We start from the raw sequence: 25,220 nt of genomic DNA on the forward strand, positions 1-25,220 counted from the left end.
GGCAGAAATCTGCTTTGGAGTGTCCATATAATTGCTATCGCAATAAAATTATGTTATTTTACGTACATAAACCACGATATCATTAAGAGGTACGTCTTAGTGCAGGACTCCATATTAATTTTGACCGCATGGGGTTCTTGAACGTGCGCCCGAATCTAAATACGCGACCGTTTCTCCATTTCGCCCATCTCGAAATTGGAGACCAATCCCCTTTAGCAGTTGTTGGACATATTACTTTTCGGGAATTTGCCAATAAACACTGTTCTGCTTCAAGTGTCAATTCGTTCTGTCAGTGTCACACACATCGGTGTGTCGCTCGCACAAACGTGGTCGCTATACCTTGAATGTAAAAAAGATTCCGCCAACAGCACGCGCGAGCTTGTGTTCGCCATTGTCTATAAACACGATATTCGATTACATGTTTCCGATTACGAGCCGAGTAACCCAACAACGTTTATGCTTCAAGGTTGTCGGCTCCAGTCGCCCACAGAGACGTATACATATATGGCGGTATAGCAGTGAGCGCCAAGTCCCTAAGGAGAGCCAGACGGCGGAAAGGCAGCGAAAAAAAAAAAAAAAAAGCGATTGGGCGTCGCGACAGCACCGCGACAGTTCCCGGAAATTCCCGTGCGCGGCTCCTTGGTCGGCGTGGCGGGCACTGGTGGCCCGACGGATGCGCAGCGGCGCGCTTCGGGCCCATTGTGCTCGCAGGCAGAAACGGTGTCATCGCCGATGACACGCGCGCGCACCCAACGGGAGCGGAAGCCCACGTGCGACGACGGCCACTAGCGAGCACCTTGTTCAAGCGCCGAACGCTAACCGCAAAGAAAATTCAGCGCAAGCAGGAGGGCGAACCTCGAGATGCCGGATCGCAAAGGTGTCTGAAAGCGCTCGCCCGTGCTGCTTCTGCTTGCACGCCTCTTCATCACATCAACTTCATCGTCGCTTCTCCACCGTCGTCGTCGTCACGTTCTCATGTCGCCGATAATTTGAGCCGTTATAATCAAATACTGTTGCGAGATCAGCCGCATACTTAAAAAAAGTTGTCGCAGTTTCACCTGAAAGGCGAAGCATCAATTGCGATAGCAAATTTGTAGAGAGCTATACGGAGTAATTATATTAGCTTTATCAGCTGTATAAACTTGGACATGCAGCAGCACCGGCAACACGCAGACCTATTGTCGACGCCGTCGGCGTTTTGCCCGCGTTCGCTCAAAATGCGTGCGGCGTTGGTGACTGTTGCCGGAGCCTCTGATATAAATAGGCACTTGGTGCCGCAGCTAAACGTCGCCTCCCTTCCCTCCCCCTCCCCCACGGCCTCTCGCGCGTCGGAAGAAGGCGCGTTTGCTCTACATATATGGTGATTGTAAAGGAGGAAAGAGACGCTTACTTCTGCAGCCCTTAAGCGAGCACGGCGCAGAACGCGCGTTGGTTCTCCGCCGTGCGTTCACTCCCCGTGAAAGCGCGCGCCCCTCGCGCCCTTTCACTCGCACATGCAGCGTTCGGCGCGCGGCGACGATTTCATCTCCATTGACGTCATACGGAACCTCACGGCGACGGCGACGGCTACGGCGACGGCGACGCCGACGGCAGAAATCTGCTTTTGAGTGTCCATATAATTGCTATCGCAATAAAAGTATTGCTAGTGTGTCCACCTGATTTCTGCGGTCCGCAGAAACTATTCACTTAATTAACAATCATCTTCGATGGTTCCTGCGCAACTTTCTTTCTTTGTCGCCTAAAGTGCTATGCAACTCAGCGATTATTTCGGCCAAGTCCAATGGGCGTCACGATCGCTACCGTACTTCAATGTGTCGTATACTCCGGCCCTGAAGCAGAGATTTTGTTTCGGGCCTGCTTATCTAAGGGTGTGAATTTAACTAAATTATGCTGCGCAGAAACTGCAAAAAAACTGACCGCCGGACAATGTCGTCTCTCCTGCATTGTAGCGGTCATCCCCTTTTCAGAAATGACAACGTTCGTGAGAGGGTGATGCACTCAGTGATGTCATCGGCGCAGTTGAGTGAACAAAGAGAATGACCCCGCTCTGTCATGTGACGCTGACGTAATCGCCAAATGGAGCACTGCACGGGCTCGGGCTTACCCGAAAGCCCGGGCACGGCCCGACCCGTGGGCCGGGCCGGGTAGGGCAGTTTTTTCACGGTTCATTTTTTCATGTGCTTTTTGACCCGGGCCCGGGCCGGGCTCGGACTTCCTGGAGGTGTGCATGTAACGTGCAGCGAGTTATCCTCGCGCGTCTGGATAACTGCATTTGAGGGCATAGAAATTAAGCTAGAACTTCGCACCGCTAAGTATATGCGAAAGCATACTTAGATTGCTCAGTCTCGAGAGCTGCGCGCGCGTGCGTCACGGGCGACCTTACACTCTCTCATTTATCGAAGTGACATTCCTATACCTCTTATCTTTTACAAACTTCTACTTCCGTGCACACTATGACGCGCTCGCGTACGCTCAACACACCTAGAACTTTCTGCTAGACACCTCCAAAGTGGGTGTAGTCCGCCTATAAGGCTATTTCATTGAAATAAAAAAAAAAAACGGGAAAAAATGTGCTGCTTACAATCGAGGACTGTGCAAAGCGAGTACAAGTCTGCCTCGACAACTTCGATAGTTTTTTTTTTTTAATGTAGCACTGAAAAAAAAAAAAAAAAAGGTGGCGTGTGGTGGGGGAGGGGACACAAGTGTATACTGTAGTAACATCGCCACGAAGCCTCAGTTTATTTTTGTAGTCATTCCGCTCTTTTTACTTTTCCCCTGAAACAACCGCGCGGTATACTTCTCCACACTATTGTGCCGTCCGGACCACGTCCCTCACCGACGTCTCCGTCACAGCTCGCACACCGGAGGTGCGTGCGCGCACAGAGCGAGGGAGGGCGAGCGTGCCCGTGCAAAGTGCCCGCGTGTAACAGCGCATCCGCCCGGTGAATGTCGAACGCGCGCACCCGCGGCTGTGCGTGTGGCCGCCGTCTCCTCTTCGAAGCGCTGCCGTTTGCGCGGACGACAACCGTTTTCACGGCTCACCGAGCAAGGCGCGCGGTTTACCCGCCCGATTGTATGGTGATGCCGCCGGTACGCGGGACGGGGCATGTACACGCGTGCCGTGCGTGGAAGCCGCCCACACCGGCGTGCACCCGTTCTATTCACCCGAGCACTGCGCACTTCGCAAAACCGCACCGTTACGTATACGCCGGGACAAACATGCAGTGCCGCTGATGCGTTCTCTGTGGTTTTTGTGCCGTTGTTTGTCGGGGTTCGTTGGCAGCCAGATGAGATCGCAGTGAGCGCGACGACCGCGGGAGAGGGACGTACAATAGTTGCGGTGGAGCGTGCGATACGCCGGATGCCCCGTCTGATCATTTAGAGCCTATATAGGGGATCACGAGAAAGCGGGCTGCGGTACCTAGGCGCGTACGTGTAATTCAAGAGCGACAGGAAAGACGCCGACCGCAACGGCATCATCAGAAGTTTAGATAGCTTTTCTCCAAACTTAGAAAAGAGGGTGACGTTTCGATTCACGGGACGGAAGCTTGTTTACAGTGAATTCTACGAGCTGCACGCATGACAATTTACGTACATGTTCGATTACATGCGCGCTCGTTGTGATCGAAGCCTCCACGTGGGAGACGAAATTCCGCTACATTAGACTCGACACGCTCTGTTTCACGACACTACGCTGAAGACACGCATGTCACCCAGCACGCGATACATTCTGCATTTCAATCAGAAGAGTTCACTAGCTTCGCGAGCTGCGGAAACATTGTTAGTTTGAATGTTTGAACCGTAAGCCGTGGAGACAACCCCTACAAGCGGCGCCTCTACAAGCGGCGGCGGCACTTCGATGAAGGGGCGTTAAGGCAACCTGCGCAGGTTACGCGCTAAGAAAACGAGTACCCGCCGTGGTTGCTCAGTGGCTATGGTGTTGGGCTGCTGAGCACGAGGTCGCGGGATCGAATCCCGGCCACGGCGGCCGCATTTCGACGGGGGCGAAATGTGAAAACACCCGTGTACTTAGATTTAGGTGCACGTTAAAGAACCCCAGGTGGTCCAAATTTCCGGAGTCCCCCGCTACGGCGTGCCTCATAATCAGAACTGGTTTTGGCACGTAAAACCCCATAATTTAATTTTTTTTTTTAAGAAAACGAGTTTTCTAACCCAGGAAGTATTGAAACGGAATACCCGCTACGCCATGTTCTGAACTGCAGTAATTAAATTTTAGCATGCTACTAGTACAGCGTTCATCGGGATACCACTTATCCAAGGTCTTTCACCCAACTAGAACCAAAATTTCCAAATAGAATGGTACACCTTAGAGGCTTAATTAGACGAACGTGATCAACGTTATATACTATTCGCAGCAGCCTTGAGTTACGCTGAGTAATTTTTAAGGCGTCCCTGAACCACTTTTTATCGAAGTCGAGAAATGCATTTGAAGTTAGACTACTTCAGAAATACTCGTTCAGCAGAAGCGGGGTTATTGGCGGTCAAACATCCCCTGCACGGTGCTTCCGCTTCTTGTTCAATGACTTGCACTGAGAAGGCTGCGGCGGAGCGGCGTGTGCCCACAACGCTCCGCCCACTAAACATCACCGTGGCGCGCAGTTCAAATTTGATTTTCAAGTATCAAAATTCAAGTCCCCCGTGGACAATTTGCACAAACAGAAAGGCTTATGTACTGGATATTACAACATAACGCTTAAATTTCCTAAGTGGTAGGGTAAGCATATTACTTTGTTTCGTTTCGTATGTACTTAAAATCGTTGGTAGTGGAAATTACAAAGTTTTATTACCATAGTTAGTTCAGATTCGAGGAACTGTCCGCTTTTCAGCGCAGATAGTACGAACAACTTTTTCCTTTGAGGTTATGGCAGCAAGCCATTTCAGAAACGCAGTCTTTAGTCTGTAACTCAGTCACTAACTTAGTATTTAGTCTTAGTAACTCAAGACAACTGCGAACCGTTGGTCTCGTTCGTCGAAGGTGCAGCATCGAGGTTAGGTTTTGGATAAGCGAGACACCCGGTATACCAACATATTTCACCCAACTCGTCCCTTACTGCAATTTTTGTGCATTAACCTGTCATGACGTAGCTGCACTGTTACGGTCGGCATTGTGATGCTAAAACCCGCCCGGAAACTGTGCGTACGTTACACGTAAAGGCGTCCAAAGTGTTCGCAACGTAATCATAACAGAGAGAGAGAGAGAGATGGTGAAGAGGCAGTCTGGTTAAGCTGAAAATGTGAACGTCGCCCTGTCCGCGTTGAGGCCTTATTTACTCGCTCAAGCATGAATGCCAGCAGCTTGCAAATACACTCGCACCTGCGCCGAAGTGCCGCGCCGGCGCGATTTCCCTTCCTTTGCTCAGCGCCATTTTTTTCTTTTTTCTAAACACCCCTCCCACCTCATCGCGCACGACTTGTAGCGCTGTACGCTTCGGCACGGTGCACGCGGGGCCCTTCTTCGTAACTGGAAACAAACAAAATTTGCAGCGCTGATTTCGTCATGCGAAGTCCCCGGACACATATCGCGCACTGCCTCGGTCCACCCTTACCTCCGGGGTCGGTCATGTCCGTGTGGGAGCCTCCCGTGACGCGCACCCATCGTTCCGCCTTTGACTGCTATATATTCCGAAGGCGCAGATTTGTAGAGCGAGCCCGTAAACACCGAGTGAAATTGTTTCCTCGACGTCCCCTCACCTACAGCAGCGAATGCCTCCAAGATGGCCTGCCAGTCAGCTCTCAGTCAGAAGCTCAAGGTGGCCACGAGGGGACCAAGCGTCTACATCGAGCGAGAATAACGCGACACGCAGCCCTCAGTGCAGTCGGACGTGGCCGACAACGAACGCGAGTAGCAGTGGCCAAGAGACGGGGGCACACCGCTTGAACAAGAGGTGGATGCAAGAAGCCCATTCCATCGGGAACGAGGGAGACGACGTGACGCACATGCGCAGGCGCACGCATAGTTAGTTTTGCATCGCGCATAGACGAATAATTGTATAGGCGTAAAAAAAAAAAAAAAGGGGGGGGGGGGACTTGCAAATGGGGCAAGTTGGCAACGATACGTGCTGCAACCGACGTCCTGCGCGACGAGAGACCAAGGAAGCAGCAGCGGCCACGCACTTAAAATGAAGAAAGCAGTGTGTCCGAACGGAACGAAAACAAAAACGAAAAACGATAAAAAACGCTATTTTTGACCGGAACGAAAACGTAACCGAAACGTTATTTATTATTTTGTTTCGGAGTGAAAACGAAATATATTTTTTATCGGTTTTGGTTCAAGGGGAAAGGCCGCAATCCGCAACAACCGACGTCAGTCAACGTGAGGATTAGCGCGCATCTCAGGCAGGGATAGTTAGCCGGTCGAGCGCTCCACTAATCTAAGCCTGCCACTCGGTGCACTAGCCGATCGGCATCGTAGCAAAACCCAGGGCTTGCGCGCTCAAGAGCTCATCGTTTCGTTTTCTGCGGGTACAACGCTTTGTTACCGAAGCTTTATCGTTCGTTCATGTTCGTTTAAGTTCGTTTGATCGGAACAGTGGTCTCGCATTTCGGCGAGTACACTCGATGACGTGCTGCTTCTGAGATCATGCTCAGTGCCTTGACTCAAGGCACTGAGCATGATTTCAGAATTCATGATAGACCGAATAACGCGAAGCAAGGACTGCCTCACCGAGGACGAGACGACTAGTGCGAGCCCTCGTAATCAGCCGTATCACATTCGCGCTACCGTATCAAACCCCGCGCAAAATGGTTACCGCGCCCATAGACAAATGAATTGAGAAAAATATTTGAGAAATATATTGGAAGCATAAATATTGAGAAAGTTATTCTCAAGTTATTTAGGAAAATAAATACTATGTTTTTATCGTTACTTTGTTTCGAAAATGTTTGCGTGCGAACCACAACCGTTATGGATCTTTTTTTTTTTTTTTTTTTTTCGTTCCGGAGCAGAACCGGAACGGAACTTTTTTCAGTGGAACGAAACTTCCGACACCCTGAAAGAAAGAGCAGCGAAGCGAAAGCGTGCTTATTGACAGTATAATGGCGCGACGAGCCGAAGTGCCCCATGTGCTCCACCCAGTATACACCGATTCGGGGGGTTTTGTGGGTGTTACTTAGACGTACGCAGCCGGTGTGGGAGATGAAGGAGGTATACGTCAACGTCCCGGCCTCTGATAAGTCGAGAAAACTGCCGCTCTCTGCAGTCGGGTTCGTCTTCACGGAAGCCGCGAATATTTCAGGGAACGTGAAAAGCGCGTCACGAACACGTGCGCAGTGTGTGTAACGGTGCTGTTCGTCTTCCGACTCAACAGTTTCCGTTAATTAGGCTCGCACGAAGTCAGTCAGAACCCCGATGCACGTAGCGCGCACTCTTTTTAACGGCGTCGTTTCCCGAAAGAGGGAAGCCTTTCTTGTTCGCCACCGCCGTGCGCCGGGAAGTCGGATCATCGTTGGCGAGCTTCTCTGACCCTGGTTTGCCGTGACACCGTCACCTCTCGGTTCTCATACCAGCCGTCGCAACGTAGCTCCAGCAGTGCGGAAACGTCGGAATCTGCGGCCTGCTGGTCACAATAGTCAGAATAGTTGCCCGCCGTGTCTCAGTAGCACGGCGTGGTTCAGGCGCGTGACGTGACGCGCCGGTGACACTTCCACTGCGCACTCGCTGGAGATCGCGAAGCGTGCCGGATCTGCAGTGCAGAAAAAAAATAAAAATAAAGGGAATCCCTAATTGTTTCCTCCACACACGTCAACGTGCTTTCTCCGCGCGGACTGAAGCGGAAAACGCGCATGCGCTCTCGACGGTTCGTTTGCATGACAGAAGTGGAAAATTGTACGTAGCAGAGTTGCACGCATTTATGTGGCATGTACTGCGTTCGTGCGTTTCGGTAGCTACAAGCTGCGTACCCAGTTGACACAGTGCACGTTCTAAGCACGATGTGGGTCAGAGAAACCCTGCGAATCCGCGACCGTTGCCACTCTTGAGGAGCCACAAGGAAGGAAGACAATGACGACGCATTGACGGTCTTCTGTGGCTGCTTCTCAGGTCGCCCCTTGACACGACCGGTGGTCTGCCTCATTTTGTCATTCGCACATATGTATTTTTTTTTTCTCTACATATAGCTAAAGGGCGACTCTATAGTGTGCGACTAAATGGTTGGACACGTCTGGCTCGTTATATACACGCAGCTCGGAGCTATACTGTATTACATTCCGTTTTTTCAACGCACCACGTCCGTAGTTCATGCGACCGAAGCCGAACAAGCCTCGCTGTCGCGCCGTCGTTTTCCGGCCAGATTAGATCGCCCGAGTTTCCCGCCGAGCACTTATTCGACGTTCTCCAGTTTTTTGCCGTCACGGACTGGCACATTACAACCTCCCCCCCCCCCCCCCCCCCCCAATGCGAATTCCTTTGCCTTTGCAGAAGCCGTTCAAGATCCCCTTGAGTATGTTTCCTTTCTTTTACAATTTTAACACAATACGAACGCATGCATAACGATTAATAGACGACCGCCCCACCCCATATATAAACAACTAATAATTTCATTGATAATTGGCTTTTTATGGCGCAAGGGCCACTTCTGGTCAAAGAGCGCCAAAGCCAACTAATAAATAAGCAAATAAAGAATTAAAATCCGGACACCTAAGCACTTTTTATGAGTTGTCAATGCGAAAGCCTTATTGTCCAATTGAACGCCGCTGAGCGGTCCTTCGAGTTCTGCGCTGCGAGTAATGTTTGCATTAATGCTCGTTCCGCCCGCCGTGTATTGACGACGATGGTGGATTTCGCTCTCGTTTTGCTGCGTTCTTTCGCGCCCATACTTCGCCTGCAGTGTAGTGGCGTGGACGGCCACGTTTCACTACTGCCGAGGTTGCCGACGATGTAGATGCTTCAGACTTCATAGCGGTACGTGCTGCCCGAGCCAGCAAACGCGAGCCAGCGTCGCAGCCAATGGGAAATTAGGTGCCGTTTCGCTACTACAGACGCCGCCGACTTTCTCGCTCGATGGGCCATTTGACGCTTTCGCATCAATAAAACATTTACAGCCACTTCAGCATACGCCAAAGAGGGTGAAGGCGAAAGCCTGAAGAGACATTACCTGACAGTCTCATTCGAATGCGTTATTTCTTACTTTTTTCCGACCAAAGGTCGCGGGTTCGAGTGCCCTAATTGACGCTACCTTAATTAACTGTGCCTTAATGAACCTCGCCCTAACTTTAATACTAAAAGTCGAGGGTGCTACTGCCACCAAAGGTCGTGGGTTAGAGTGCCTTAATTAACTCTATATAATTAACTGTGCCTTAATTAACTTTGCCTTAACGCCAAAGGTGGTGGGTTCGACTCCGAAGGTCGTGAGTTAGAGTGCCTGAATTAACTCTATCTTAATTAACACGATGACGACGGTGACCATCACAGATGTTGCGTGAGCGTTTGTATCTATAGGTAAGACACGATGTCGTCATCGTGTACGATTTTGCTTCGACAACCCGGTTTTCGCTCAAGGATGTTGAAGGTCGACTGAACGATGAGACATATTAGGCTTTAATAAAAATTGTCAGTGGCGCCCGAAAGCGATAGCAAGGTTTAGCGTTGCGCTGAATGAGTCTCAGAACGCTGGCGTGAAGAGAAGCAACGCCACGGTGGCGTTGCAGGCGCGAATGGTGTTGAGAGCTGTGAGGCGGCGCCCAAAGAAAGGAGCTTGACGTTTACTGTTCCGCAGCTTCCGCTCAGACCACTGTATGCCGCCACGATGTGGTGGCATGCACACAGCTGCTCACCAGGAACGCTAATCGTGCCAGCAGTGGAAGCCACGGCTGCCTTGGTGAAGAGCGTAGCGTGACGGTGCGTCCACGTAGCTTCGTCGCTTTTGCAGCCAAACGCACTGCGCGTCTCTGGAGACGCGCTGACCGCACATACACGTCGATACCGCGACAGCACGACAGCGACAACGCGAATGCACCTCGAGCGTCAGCATAATTGCTGTCGCAATTATGAAATAACTACGGTGATAAAATAAATAATTATGGTCACAAAAAATATAAAATTTGCTACGTTTGTGGCTACCTCGATTTCGTTTCAAAGCCTACCTCAACTGACAAAGGTAATGCTGCATGTCGGAAACTAGGTTGGTGACGTGAGGGTGCAATGTCGTTTGTCATAACTACGTTTCAACGTCAACCATGTTCGTTTCTTTCGATTTATATGAAAAATACCGCTTCACATCCGTGCAGTGCGTTCATTGCAAATGGTTTACGTCTCTCTCCCACTCGTTGGAAGACACTTTTAATGGCCATAAACTATCTCAAGGAGCCGTGCCGTTCCCTTTGGCCAAATGTTGAAACATTGACCTGTTCGGCGGCGCAGCCAACCGATTAACGCCTGCGTGTCCACAGAAGCTTTCGGAAATCGTAAAATGCGGAAAATGTCGAATGCTTCGCGGTCAAGTCAAGCGCAGTCTGGAGTTAATAATATTGCTGTGCGGAACTTATTCTAGAGCGGTGTGCTGCCTTCAATGATGCGCAGGCCGCTAAACATTTGTGGGTTTTCGCTCACACCGCCTTCCGAAAGCTTGTGGCCAGCGCGAGGGCATGCTAGTGTGCGCATAAGTGACGCTGCTTACAAACAGCCGCAGAGGCAAATGAGTTGCATTTTCTATTTTGAGTATACGTGTAAAAACATCGCGAGAAGCTTCAGATTTTGGTTTCTTTGTGCATCTTATGCTCCCAAAAATGTATTGTCCCTTCCTTCGCCTATTGATCACTTGCAGAGCCCTTTGCATATAGTAGATGTCGGAGGTGCATAAATTAAGGCGACGTAGTCTCCAAGAACATGATGTTGAGACACCAACTCGAGAGGGATTCCACGTAGAGAGGAGATCATGACAGTGTCCTTTGTCGTACGCAGTGGCATGGAGCAAGTGTGGCAGGCCGAGTTCCAGAAGCTGTTCTCGCAGTACGTGCCCCAAACGTGGTACCTGCTGCCCGTCGTGCAGCGCCCCATCGGCATCAACTGGCAGACGTTCGTCGACTCGGCCAAAGTGCGCTTCTGCTGCGAGGTGCGCGCGCACGTCACACTGATAGCGCCGTCCTATAGCTTGGAATGTCCCGACACCTTAACGACGCGCTGCTTACTGCTACGCAGGAATGCGGCCACGGCTGGACGTCGATGAAGGGGCGCATCTCGTTCTGGTTCCTGCTGACGAGCCACGGCGAGGGCCTGGTGACCTTCAAGCTGTACGGCCAGCAGTGCGACAAGTGCAAGGTGGGCCGCTACGAGCCGGCCATGTGGTACCCGGAGGAAGTGGTCAAGGTCAGCCCTCAATTAGTACATGCCACGAAGCGCGGGTGTTTCACTATTTTGGATGGTAGAGGCACGCATATTTACTCGAGGAGCAGATATACTCGTGTAGAAGAAAAGGCAAGAAGGTTAACTATTGTAGCGCCTCGGTTGGCTGCGTTACGCGTGGAAAAGGGGAAATATAAAGATTATAAGGAAGAAGGAGCAGAGTGCGCAGAAGCTTTTCGCTTCAAGAAATCACCGTATCTATCCTTGTCAACAGACTAAACATCAGCACTGACCGCTGCGTAGAACGACAGAGGCGTCACTGATAGTCTGACATGTGTGTACTCGTTAGAACGTTTCCCGTTGAAGTTCTTTCGCGCCCCTTACGAAAATTACTTCAGGCGACACCAGAAGGGTTCTTTTCTGTAAGGCTTTCTTGCCGTGCGGAAAAGCAATTGAAAACGAGAAGGGGCAGCCAGTGATCACAGTAGATGGTGCATTGGGTGGGAAAAGCCGTCGTATCCACCCGCCAAACAATTGATGTCCCACCTTCCAAAGAGAAACTCGACTTCGCAATCTTCTTCACGGTGTTACAGTGCCTACACGTAAAAAGAAAGCACAAATACATTTATTACAGCGAAGCTGTATATGACTAGGGGGTAACTAAAATCAGTCCGTCCGATGTGCGCAGAAATTATCATCATCAGCAATGGCTCGAGCATCGTCTTCTTCCACAGCTGGCTCGTTGGCGCCCCTCGGCGCAACCGCGCGAACGCGCTCGTGCCACTGCTCACGCGTTCGTCGTCGTCTTCCACAGCTGGCTCCGTTGCCGCTCATTATTCCAGCGTAGAACTTCACCTCTCTACTGTCGTCATAATGGGGAGGCCGCGTTTACGGGGGTATGAGAAATTGGTTAAGGGGCATTGTCTTACGTGACGGACAGATTTAATTTTGAATAATCGCAAGCGGCAATGCGACAACGCGTCGGACTGCGGGCACACCGTCAGTGGCGTCGTTCTCTCCGTCGCAGTCGAACGTGTGTGTAACCTCATTAAGAAACACAAAGACGTAACCAATAATTGAGAAATACTGTAATGAACCGTCGGGAATCGGGATTAACCCAGTGATAAGCACCAGGGCCGCACGTTTCCGCTTCGCTGGTTAACGATATCCGTACGGAGTGCTTGGGCGTTTTTTTTTTTTTTTTAGATGCGAAGCAGCTAATGGCGGGGGCTTTGTCCGTCACTCCTTCCGTCCTGCGGCGTCCCACACCCCCACAGCGCATGCGCGTCCCCTCCCCCTCTCTCTCCTACGCTCCCCCCATTTCTCTCCTCTAGAAATACTCTACGGAGCGGCGCCCGCGTCCCACACCCCCACAGCGCATGCGCGTCCCCTCCCCCTCTCTCTTCTTTGGGAATCCTCTACGGAGCGGCGCGCACGACAGGTGGTGCGACAGCTGCATACTCCGCTGGGGGCGCCACGGTAGTTCCGCGGTATGAAAATGACGGAGCGCGCGCGCCTCCTTCTCTCTCCTGTGCAGCGCCGCGATGAGCGCTCGGGCCGCTGCCGCGAAACGGGAGCGGCGACGTGGCGATCCCGAACTTCGGGCTCGCGAAGCCGAAAGGAAACGTGAACGGCGGCAAGCGGACCCTGAACTCCGGGCTCGGGAAGCCGAATCGAAACGTCAACGTCGAGCGGTGGATCCCGAGGCGGCGCGGCAACGCGAAGCCGAATCACAACGCAAACATCGAGCGGCGGATCAAGCTAACCATCTCCCCGCTGCTTCGCATCCACACATATGTTCCCTTTAGCGGGAGATGGAGTAATTTTTAATTTAGTTAGTTAGCCCTCGCGGGCAGAAACATTGCGGAGAACTCGGATCTCTAGAAACTCATTGTGGTTTTAGAATGTTCCAGTGGTAATTGGAGGCTTTACGTAAAAATACGTAGTGAGGCGGAGCCCATGGCCGCCAGAGAAGTGTGGGGATGCGATTGTTTGACATAGTATCGAATCATATATGGAGGCACTCGCGTAATGGAATAACGACGTCGGGATCGGGTACAGCTAGAACTGGTCGCGCTAACCATATGGGTGGCGCACATTAGGCGGCAACTAACTACTTGCGCAAGACGTATTCAATATCACGTCGGAGAAGGGGCGAGGCCGCACTCGGGAAGAACGGGAGCGACAGTGTGTGAAGGCAGTTGACGCAGACTTTCGTACGTGCTTTCTTCTACGGGTTGCTTGAAGTTCACCTGATCTTTATTTTTCTCATAATGCATACAAAGGAAGTGCGTCAAAAAACAATTCAGAAAGCCTTGTGCAACAATTTTTTCTTCATGGGATGGCACGGATATATAGGCATACATAACAATCATCTACCGTGGTTCCTTCCCCAATTTTTTCCTTCCTTCTGTAGCCTACGTCATACGCACGCAGCGGAGTCACTGTAGGCACTTGACTGGGCGCTGCTGTGCCTCGCAGGTGCTGGTGAACATCTACAACCGGGTGGGCCAAGTTTACTACGGCTTCCAGCAGCCACCCATCCACAAGAACCGGCGGCCGGGAAAGCCGCGTAACCCGCACAACGCCGAACTGTGCCAGGCCTGCAAGGACGGTGTCTGCTCCGAACGGAGGTGATTGCGCCGACGCAGTACGACAGCGACCCAACGGAGTGCTAGACCACGGCTCATGACGGGGCTCTTCGATCACACCTGTTGCGAAACTCAATATTGGACCCACGGTTTATGAACGGCCGCGCTGATTGGGCCATAAGTTGAAAACGTAATCGCGCCACCTGTAGTTGAGCAAGCTATAGGGCGAGCACGATGTGCAGATGGTTGTAGTTGTGCCTATATTCAAAGTCTTCAAAGCGATAAATGACAATTATAGGGCATATGCTGCTAGCCCTCAACGTATTGGTCACAATCCGTGGCCGGATTCTGAAGTGCGGTTTCGCAAGAGCACAGGTGAAACTAAATAATTTTCCCGAGGTTAAACTCAAGACACACGGGCGCTGGCTTTTCGATCACAGCCAAGCAGGAATGCTCTGTCGCATACACGTCAACTTGCGCCACACAAGAGAGCGTTCCTAAATGAATGAGCTCGCTGCAGGGCATGCAGGTGCGCACGCTTCCCATATGCCGATAGTCTCCGTGAACAGTTGGTCAAAAACGCGCACCACACATACGCTCATCTTCCACACGAGGCCCTGGACCAGGACTATCACATCTGCGTCCAACTCCTATAAAGATTATGTAAAAGCCTAATGAGGAAGACATTTCCACAGGGACGAACGGAAAGAGAAGAAAAAAAAATAGAAAGAAAGAAAGAAAAAAGAAAGTGCTTGAGAAGCTCTGTAAACAATTTAAGAACAGTACACACCGTTAGTAAAGTATAGCTCTGATTTTCCTTATAGCTGTTCAAAGTATGTGACTCCCCAATAATGTTTTACCAACAAACCCATCTTTCTTCTCACAGAGTGCTGCGAAGCAGGAATCACCAGCATGAATGTAGCAAAGTAGCAAAACGCATAATTACACACCAAACCAGTTTCCTTCTTTTTCTGTTCGACCAAGCCAATGGTCAGTGAATGCCGAATTACATTGCCTATTAGTTTCCCATTGGATGTCTGTTCTGTCTGCTGTCACTATAAATGCTGTCTAGCAGGTCGCTTTATAACTATGCAACTTGACATATGCTTCGAAAGGATGAGACAGTCGACGTGAAGCAGGACAAAGGTCACTCAAAGCCATTTTTCATTAACCAATGCAAACACAACTTGACCAAAAATATCAGTTCCCAACTGGCTCTTGATTTGACTCGACATGATTGCTACTACAGGCACCAGTGCTTTCGACCCCATAATCACTGGTCAAGTGATACCTGTTCATATATGCTTGCCGACAGGATGCTATCTACCAAGACTGAGCTATGAACACGTCGTGTATTTTTTTTTCTTCTAAAACAGAAATTTCGAGTTAATGAAATTCGCAATTCAATGAAGCCTTTCGTTGCAAGTACGATGTCAAGGCATTGAAGTTCAATATTTTATAGCAAAGTGTAATGTATCGGTTTCATCAAATTTGGGCACCTTGATTCATGCAGTTACAGCATTGATATTTGTTTTCATTGCGGGTTTAGTTATAAACTTGAGGCTTTTTTTACTTTGTCTTTTGGCAAATTTTGATAAAGAAAGAAATTAAGTGCATAGTAAGAAATCTACACCAAACAATCACTAGAATTTAACGGTTGCCTTTAAATGCAACAGATTTTGTTATAGACCCAAAACGGGCATTTCTGCATTTCACAATTATTTGTATAGGCAGGCTCATGCAATGTTGCCTCGTAAAAGGCTTCAGGAAATGAAAAGCCACATGCCTTCTTATGTTGATGCATTGCCCTGATACCCCTAGTGCACCCGACTGTGTGAATATGCCAAACTATAAATGGGAGCCAAGGCCTTTCTCTCACCTGTCAGCCCTTACACCCGGTTTCCTTATTTGTAAAATAAAACTTCACTCCCACTGCACAGACAAACACAGGAAGCTTGCACCTGTGCTGGTAATTAAGTGACACTAATGGCAAAAATTGAAAACACCCAAATATGGTGCTTAAGGTAGAATGTATGTGTTCAAATTAGCATTTCCCTGAGGCATGCACTTCACCTGCAGTCACCATGACTTGCAATATAGTGGATTGAGAGAGGGAACCCGGTCTGCTGTCCAGTACCAAGTCAGTGAAAGGGGGGATAGCAGCAAGAGAAGTAAACAAAACACCGCTTGCATTTGGACAATCGCTACCAAGCAGAACTACAGGTTTGGTACAACATATTAATTAGTGCAGCTGTCATTAAGGTGCTCAGGAGTTTGTGCTGTCTTGACTTTACAGTGACAGCATATTTCTAGACCATAATATTTAGGACTATCATAATGCTCTTTTCAAGCTTCAATCTTTACCAAGGTTTTATGCCATGATGCAGCCAATGGCATTTCGTGCAGTGCATAAATTATTTGAAGAAAATGAAGGGCCAACTCATCCATTTTGTTCTATTTCATTAAAAAGTATAGCCACACATTTCTGAGCACGAACTAGAGGGAGTGACGGTGAAGCAATAAAAGAAATAAGTTTTTAGAAACCTGAGAATTGAAACAAACTTCATCAACAATCTCGGTACTAGCAGTCTGGGCAGCAGCAGTAAATATAAACACTGTTCAGGAACATCTCACGGAGAGCATTCTTACAAGTGCTTACCTCAGCTGTGTTTATTATGCGCTTGCAGCATGGTGGAACACTATTTTTGAGTACACCTTGCACAATTGTTAGCATTTTGTAAAGGTATGGGAACTATTTTGTTTTTTCTGCCTTGCTTAATTTTGATGACTGCTGAAAACATAACCTATATTTGTAAGTGATATAACAGTGCTGTAGAGCTTTTACTGAAAGGTAATAATAATAAATAAAGCAGTAATCCTCCTGCTGCTAATCTTCAAAACAAAATTTCTTATAACAATTTTGCAGCAATAAAAGACTGACTTTGTGCCCAAAGAACATAAGTACGTACACACTATGCTTGCTTTTCACAACCTTTTTCATGTTGCCAATATGTTTAAAATAGCACCAATTTTGTTGCTTGTGAGCACATTGTAGTTTCTTGTTACAACTACATCCCTTAATGAACAAGTGCCTGCTTGTTGTTTTTCACGTTTACAACATTAACGTAAACACTAGTGAATGCCAGTCATGCATGCCTTATTACTGTGGTGAAGTGTTGAGCTAGCACAACCTCAAGTAACACACTTACACATTTACATAAGATGTTTAGCAATGTGCGTAGCACTTGCACGAAGTGCACCTGCAATCTCAATTGTTCCTTGTGTTCCTGACTGTGTTTACATCAGCTGTGATGCACTTTTTTTTTTTTGCTTGTTTTATCATAACAATGTTGCTTGCCTGTTGTTGTTCTATTGATGTCAATTGTTGAAAACTACAATTCCAAGTTATGTGTACAGTAGCATACTTGTGCATGCTCAAAACATACTGTGCTGTGCAATAAACTAATTCTGCCACATTATGCTTCTTCACTCTGCACCTTCAGACTTTTCTGGCTGCAATGAATGCACTTTGATGCAGCCAACTAACTGCAAAATGTTTACACGTGAATATTTCTCCACACATTAAAGAACACCACCTTAAAATGAACGTGGATGTGCCATCATGGTGTCCTAGATAACCACTACTGCAACCTTGGCACATAAAACACAAATGTATTTACTGTGTTGTGAGTCAGGCCATGCATTCCTGCTTACAGTAGCAAATAGTGTCTCCTATAGTGTGGAAGTGGCATTTTTGCAAAAAACCAGTGTGGTTGAAAAATTTTTTTTGCATCCAGTTGCACTGGCATACCATAAACCTCCAGTTGGGCAGAAATACACATGGCGACCAGTGAGTGTGACAGCACAAAAAAAAAGAAGAAAGAAAAAAACAAAAAGAAGACAAACATGCCCCTCGCAGTATAAAATGAGTGCTGATCAACACGCCTAGACTACTTGTTTTATGACAGCTCCTAAGTGTTTTCTTGGCAAGTAATCAGCACAGGAAAGGCACTGACCACAAGAAGAGAAGGTTTGATGAACGGAAAGGCAGACATGTTTACAGGAACAGTGCTAATTTAGCCCACTACTACACAATGGGGTAAAGGGGAACGTGACAGAAAGAAGATGAGGAATGATGATGCAATAATACAGTGAGCTAAGCACATGTTATCCGATGCCATACTTGATCATTGTCCCTGACAAGCGTAAAAGAAGACATGCGAATCACAGGAAGGGAAATGCAGATGTAATTGCAAGTAACCCAACAAGCACTAAGAATTTAGCTGTGGTAGCAGGGAAAGACGAACCACAGAATAAAATGAAGCCAGCCATGTGAGCATTATAGTACTGTTGCAAGCATCACTGTTGATGTTTCTTTCATCATTGCTAAGGTTTGTGCATTTTCTGTTCTAACTGCCTGCTATAGATGTGCTATTCTAACTTCAACCACGTTATACTTGGTGGTGCTTCCCCATAGTTTGCGAGACACAATGAGCATACTCTTAATCACACAAGCTCAAAAAAGCTATCAAAGCCCTGATATACTACATATGTGGGGTCATGGCCCAGCAGAACGTGGCTTACCAAAACCCCATGTAGTAGCTCGATGGGTTTCAAGTGCCTTTCTTAAGTGCCAGCTGCAAAGGCGGTGACACAATCTCTTCATGGCATGTAAAAAAAACAAGTATGTAAAATCAAAATTTAAAAGGAAGGTTTAGCTTGGGGCCAACTCTTACCTACCGTTTTATGTGAAGCACATAATCATGGTATACGTCTGAACCAATTTCAAGTGAATTTGTTGCACTTAAGAAACAAACCTAAATTGTACTGATTGTAAGAAACAAAATTTCTATTTAGGATGTCACATTTTTTCCAAAATTGCAGAAACTAGGTTAAATTTTGGGAAATTGAAGCACAATGTTTATATCTCTCAAGCTCTGCACCAAAAACATATCTTTCTAGAAACTCTGTTTGTTAGGTTATGTAAAGTGGACAAAAATATGTTAGTTTAGAGCTTACATGAAATAATCATTACATTGTTTACTTGAGTTTTACAGAAGTCCTATTCACTAATTATTGGTATAATTCATAATTGTGCATTTTTTTTCTTTAGATTCCCAATAAATGTAGCTTTTAGATGCAACAAACCTTACTGACCCTTTTAGTGCCACTGACGTACCATTACGTTTTCGCATTTCTCTCCCGCCATGTCACTCGCATCAGATGTCAGTGACGCAGCGGGACAGAAATGCGAAGACTGAGAGGACTATACCAAGAGAGGATTTGCCATTATCCGAGTCATTTTTGCCCTTATGCATAACCAAAAGTAACCCATTGTGTTCATTTTTAATATCCAAGAAAGGAAACCTGACGCTGAAGCTGCATCACCTCCAGAAAAAGCTGGCACTGAAAAGGTTAAATTATGTACACCAAGCAAAAGATATAAGAGCTCTTCCAATATGCTAGCTGGTATTGCAAATATTCACACTCATAGTATATCCAAAAGTGATACTGCCATGACTAGCAGGATGACAATTACAAAAAAAATTAAATGGATATATCAACAAAGACTTCCGTAAAAGCTCTCTTGAATACTTGCGTACGAGTAGAAAGATGCTTATGAAAATTTTCCAAGTTGCCTTTTCAGAGTGCTGCAACCTACGCAATTATCTGCGAAAACTGCGCATGGCATCATGTAAAGCAAACAGCTCTGATTACCGGAAACATGACAAATGGCATGAACAAAAGCATGGAAATCACAAAAGGGCAGACTATAGTGAGCAGAACAATGGAGAATGTGAACTACGTAGATGCACGTTTCATGAAGGTGGCCAGGATTTTGAACAGTGCAGTACAGGACAAAAAAATTAAGCATGCTTGAAAGTCGAGTCCTCCAAATAGTGACCAAATCGCAAAGCATCGAGGCAGTTTTCCATGTAAAGTTGAGGGTTCTAAAACTTGTTTCTCCAAGTCCCTCAATTAAAATTCACAATAATTTCATGGAAAGGTTATCAGGATTACAGGAGAGGTTACTGCACTGGTCAGGCGTTCCTCTCAAAGATGTGGAGTATTGATTGAGCCTGGCTTCATAAACAGGCATCTGTTGTAAAAAATGCCCATACGACGACATTGTTTAGAGATCCAACAAATTAACCAATTGCAGCCATGGAGAGCGGTTATAGGCAGGAAGTTGAATAAAGTGACACTTTTCATGTGACTGAAAAGAGCCTTTAATGGCCATTTCAGATGTAGGAACAAGAGAACAAGATAAGAACAAGCACAATAAGGAACAAACAAGCACACCAGTTATTGCATACAACTGCTCTCAAGGAGCCCCTGTCCCTGTGCCCACAAAAATCTCGGTCAACACTTAAAAGAAAAAGAAAAGTTAACCAAACTGCTGAAGCAAGGAACCGTACCTATGAAATGCATTCAGCAATCCACCACATTTTAGCTTGGAAGCATGTTGGTGGATCTGATAAAACTGGCTTGAAAAACAAATGCCTTGTCGATAATTACAACTGGGTGGCACCTAAATGTCCGTTCCAGTATGTGCAGTGGCTTCCTGAAGACAATGTGGCTTCTGGAAATCCTAGTCTTTCTTCTTTCACAACGCTGCACACTTGGGAAACCCACCTCTAATTGTCACTCACAAGAGCACTCAAAACACACTTCCCTGCTCACTCCTCCCACAAGGTCAAACCTGCAACACTGCTTAGTCTTGTTTGGCTCGTTCCACAGATGAACTGTACAGTCAAATCATTATGCTTCTCCACAATTGTGCTTAGCCCACTGGAGACGAAGGAAAAAAAAAAAAGAAAGGAGCAAAGCAGTGCGCTGTGCCACTACTTGGGGTTTGCTGCAATGCCATCTTCGGGGATGTTGTTGGGCTGCTGCTGTTGCAGTGGGTCAGCCTCAGCGCCCTGCAAAATTTTACAGTTGATGCTGCTGCTCTGCCACAGACACACTACACAGTGGAATGTTACAACACTGTCATGCACGCAAAAAAAGAAAAAAAAAAGAAAAAGAAAAATCAACAAACTGAATCTTCAATAGATGTGAAGAAATTTTTATAAGTTATTTGGCAAAGAGTATTGTTCAAGGTGGCGATGAGCAAAGAAGCGAAGTGTTAACACAATTATCTAACATGCAGCTTGTCCATAGGGTCATTGGAGTGTTTGTGTGTTAATGCATATTACCGCACTTACCGCTTACAGTAAGGTACTTACAATGAGAAAGCATTAGATTATCTAGGCAGGCTCTGTCCTAAACTCAGCGTTACAATATATGGTGCTGGACAACTTAAAGCTTATATTTTTAGAACCTTTCTGTGGCTTTCATTAGCTAACTAGATAAACAAGAGCGGCAAAAAGCAGTTCAAGCATAGGGGACACAGGACACACAAGACACGACTGGTACTTTATTTCCAACCAGCAAGGTGTTTTCTTTCTGTTTTTTTTTTTAAATTGAGCAATCTAAGCATACTACGCAGACAAGTGCATCACCCAATATCAGCATTGAAAGATGAAAACAACAATACATGACCACCGAATGAAGGAAATCATAGTGCAAAGCCAATAAAGAAAAACCCAGACAGAGAAAAAAAAAATGTTAAAAAGGAACAAAAGCAGAAAGCCATATGGTTGGTTTGAAATTGTTCCTTTTCCTTAACGCCTTGCTTGCAGTTGTCTGGCTTTTCATTCTGTTACCTGCACTTTCCTTATAGTATCACTGGCTATGCATGTCAGCTCTTTTGATGATCTTTTTTTCCTCTCCTTCTAGCTGCCCCCACCCACTTTTTTTTCTGAGCAAGTGTGATGTGTATTTAAACTAAATTATGATGTGGTGAAACCTAGCCAGGTGCAAGAAATGCCAAAAGAGAAATAGAACAAGTGGGGAAGATACTTGGGATTTGTTCGTATGACGTATTACACTGAACAATGAAAGACACGGCGAGCAACACAGAGAGCTGAACGTGCAACAAATTTTATTTGCCAAAGCATGCGAAGACTTTTTGTTGCAAATCCAGAATTGTGTGTTGTCACCTGTGTCTTCGCCATGCCCTTTTCATGCTGCACAGTGAATTATACAAATGGGCCATTTGATGAGGTACGTGTGAGGCAAGAACAACGAAGAAGGATCGAGAGATAGACCTCATCAAGTAAAGACATGTTCTTGGTACTTTGACATGGGTCCCCAGTCTTTTACAATACACTCACATACTTGAATCCTATGACCTAAAAAAAAAACACTGATGGCTTTAGCATTAGTCCAGTCATTGTGTGCCCATCTGGAACACATCTGTCTGCAATGCTTGTAGCATTTATGATGGACCAATTTGTCCAACAGATAACGTTATATGAGCATCATAGTTGGTTTTGTGTTATGCAAACGTAGCATTCCTCTGCCCAGCAAGTAAAGATTAGGCGACTTCTGCCCAGGCATGAAGAATCTTCAGTTAGTCTGAGACAGCCAACAGCAATGACAAGCAAGACTTATCTCATAAATGCTGAGCACGGACAGCAGTTGCTGATCACTACGCTGTTCAACACAATGCATTTGCCTGTATCACGTACAAAATTGTATTATCATTCTCTCGTTAAATACTTCCAAGATTTTTCAATGTGCTCTGCTCATCCCTGAATGAGTTCGAAGCACTAATATTGTAATGAGACAGTAACAAATCCTTACGTGACTTTTGTCATAACCTGAAAAGATTCTTCAGTTTAATAAAGGAGAAAGCACATTGCACTGGGGTCCTTTAAGGTGCAAAAAACAAATGTGTCATAAGTGTTCCATGCAGTAGTGCCTTTATGCTACTGCCCAACAAAACTGCAACTTACCAGCTGTGTCCATGCATGAGTAAAATAGCAATACCTTATAGCATCTGATGTTCAAATACAGGCCAAATTAGAACGTTAGTGCTGAACAGAAGCACACATAATACATATATTTACAAGGAAGCAACAGAAAAGTTCAAGAGGTCCTTAGGGCAGTGAGCAGAAATACAAAGCACCGAAAAAAGAGTTTGGGGCAATTTCAGGAGTTGTATATTGAACATGAATAAGAAAGATATTTCAGCGCGTATTTAGCAACAGTTTAAGCAGACAAAATGGCTTTAGCAGTGGGGCTGTTCAAATAGTGAAATTTCCAAATCAAATTGAAAACGAATATTCAAGAAAAATTACCTTTGAATATTGAAGTGAATATTGTATATTTCCTCAATTCAAACAAAAGTCAAATGTAAAGTTTGTGGAGTCTTGGTGGTTAAAAATAAGGCTTATTTACATTATTTGATACATGCATGTAATGCCGTTTGCAGCTGGACATCGAGTCAACTGAGGCACTCGTAATGAGAAACTACTACTAGTTACATGCCACACGATGACAATGAATGAGAGAAATGTGTTACTATACAGCATTGTTGTAAAGAGATGCAAATATGTTTAGACTATGTAATAATAAATGGCATTGCCTAAATAGAGACGGCCAATTTATATATAGGTTACCAAAAAGCAAGCCATTCTTATTTAATGACTAGAAATTGTTGAGCAGATTTTCTCTGACGTGTGCATTCACTAGAGAAATGGTGCCTCTGCACAGAAGCTGCAGCTCTTGTGCAGCAAGATCATTCGGTACGGCCTTCCGTTGTGCCAATGTTTGAACAGAAATGAATATTCAACAATATTGAATAGTGAATTACCAAATGCAAATTGAACAGCAAGGACTATTCGATCTGTATTTGAAATAAAGAACGTTCGTACATACACACTTACATAACAGCCTTCACCATGCAAAGTGCCATGCAGTACTGCTGCATCACTGGGACATAGGAGAGGGGTTTAAGAGCTTCAGAAAGCATACATGCCAAAGGATTCAACCACCAGGTTACCAACAAAAAGAAAATGGGGAGATATACAGCGTGAGTCTGCAAATACTATGTCGGTGGAGGCCAGAACAAATTGGACAAGTCCAAAAGTAAGTCTTGCAACACAAGAAAGCAGTATTCAAAAGTAACTGTTGAAGGTACTAAAACAAGGTAAGACAGCCAGATTAGACTCAAATGAAGATAGGAGTATGTCAGGTCTTGCAAACAGAGATGGAAGGGGCTCAAAGGATCAATGGCGTGAAAGAAACAACATAATGGTTAGCTCAGGAGCACAGCCAGTAAGAAGATGGGCCCGTAGACCATGCGCTGAAAAAAGCAGGATGCAAGGAAGTGTACACCAGCGTTTTGCCATGCCAGTGGAAGCCACAAGCTTCATCACCTGGTCATCGAAATCAGCAGCATCTGGCATTGGCTTTCCTCTTCCCAAATCTGCACCAAATGGACCATCATCTTCTTGGTCTTCGGCTGCATCGTCATCCTTCACCACTGTTTTGACCAAGCAAGCAACTGACAGTCAGAAAACCCCTAGCTCAGCCCTCAACCATTTCTGCATCTGATGACGCCCTGACCCAGCTGAGTCCAGTGCACATAAAAACATCAAAGAAATAGAGATATCCTTTAAGGCCCTCTCATGCAACAGTCATAAGAACAACAAATGCTGCTCTTTTTTGCTTGGTTATTAGGGCCAAGGCAAGCCATATCTGGATCACAAAAGGCTGCAATGCAATTCTGCACTACCAATGCAATTACAACTGGTTCTCTTAGACACGTAATCCAGCACAGAATGTACACATGCGTTCAAGACCACATATGTGCCGATTCCTTGCTCATGGTTTTATAGTCTGCATGCACTAGCAAGTGGGCCTGAACTGCAATTCACACTGATGTATAGAACTGCCAATTTCAGTCTTTGACCACGTACATCAAAATAATGAACTTCTGTCAACCATGCAATTTGCAATAGAAATCTACCTCTCTGCTAGACCACAGATGATGCAGACTAAAGAAACCAAGTGCCACTTTCCTGTCACAATTTTGCAGCTGTATGCTGGGGTTTTTAAAATAAATAAAGCCTACTACCAAGAACAATACTACCCCTTTCTTCAATCATTCTAGGTTGCCTGAAATCTGTACTTAACATAAACTCAAGCATTCCCCAAATTCAAATCATCAGACAAGTCCTTCTAAGAAGAGTACAGCAGCACTGCATGGGCTTTATGATGGTAAATGGGCAGAACAGTGTGTAATAGTGGCAGAACAGTAGTGGCATAACAGCAGTCACGTTGCACAGTACTATACTATTTTTTCTGAACACCACCTCAAGACAGCTACAAACATTCTTTGAACACTGCCTGTGAAATAAATAAAAGGAACTAGAAAGCAAGCTTAAAAGGAACCTTTATGTCAGGGTGGACACCAATCTCTTTATTGAAGTACAGGT

At 46.4% G+C, this 25,220-nt stretch overlaps 2 protein-coding genes across 6 annotated transcripts in view; one reads left to right on the forward strand and one right to left on the reverse strand.

Moving 5' to 3' along the window:
* The window catches only part of LOC119446789 (receptor-transporting protein 4), a 71,241-nt gene extending 53,875 nt beyond the window's left edge, over positions 1-17,366 (forward strand). Inside the window, exons 2-4 of the mRNA XM_037711338.2 lie at positions 10,919-11,069; positions 11,156-11,323; positions 13,781-17,366. Coding sequence (XP_037567266.1) covers positions 10,919-11,069; positions 11,156-11,323; positions 13,781-13,936 — 475 coding nt within the window. The 3' untranslated portion in view covers positions 13,937-17,366. The remainder of the gene's footprint in view (positions 1-10,918; positions 11,070-11,155; positions 11,324-13,780) is intronic.
* Positions 17,367-20,110: 2,744 nt separating this feature from the next.
* Positions 20,111-25,220, reverse strand: part of LOC119446790 (Golgi integral membrane protein 4) — a 62,355-nt gene continuing 57,245 nt past the window's right edge. For 4 of the 5 annotated variants that reach the window (XM_049664382.1, XM_049664384.1, XM_037711343.2 and 1 more), the window contains 2 exons: positions 24,159-24,265; positions 20,111-20,813 (listed from right to left, as the gene is read on the reverse strand). In XM_049664382.1, the coding sequence (XP_049520339.1) occupies positions 20,736-20,813; positions 24,159-24,265 (185 nt within the window). In that variant the 3' untranslated portion in view covers positions 20,111-20,735. The remainder of the gene's footprint in view (positions 20,814-24,158; positions 24,266-25,220) is intronic. The other variant, XM_037711344.2, reaches the window with a different exon arrangement.

The sequence above is a fragment of the Dermacentor silvarum genome, chromosome 3 (genome assembly GCF_013339745.2).
Source record: "Dermacentor silvarum isolate Dsil-2018 chromosome 3, BIME_Dsil_1.4, whole genome shotgun sequence".
Classification (NCBI taxonomy): domain Eukaryota; kingdom Metazoa; phylum Arthropoda; class Arachnida; order Ixodida; family Ixodidae; genus Dermacentor; species Dermacentor silvarum.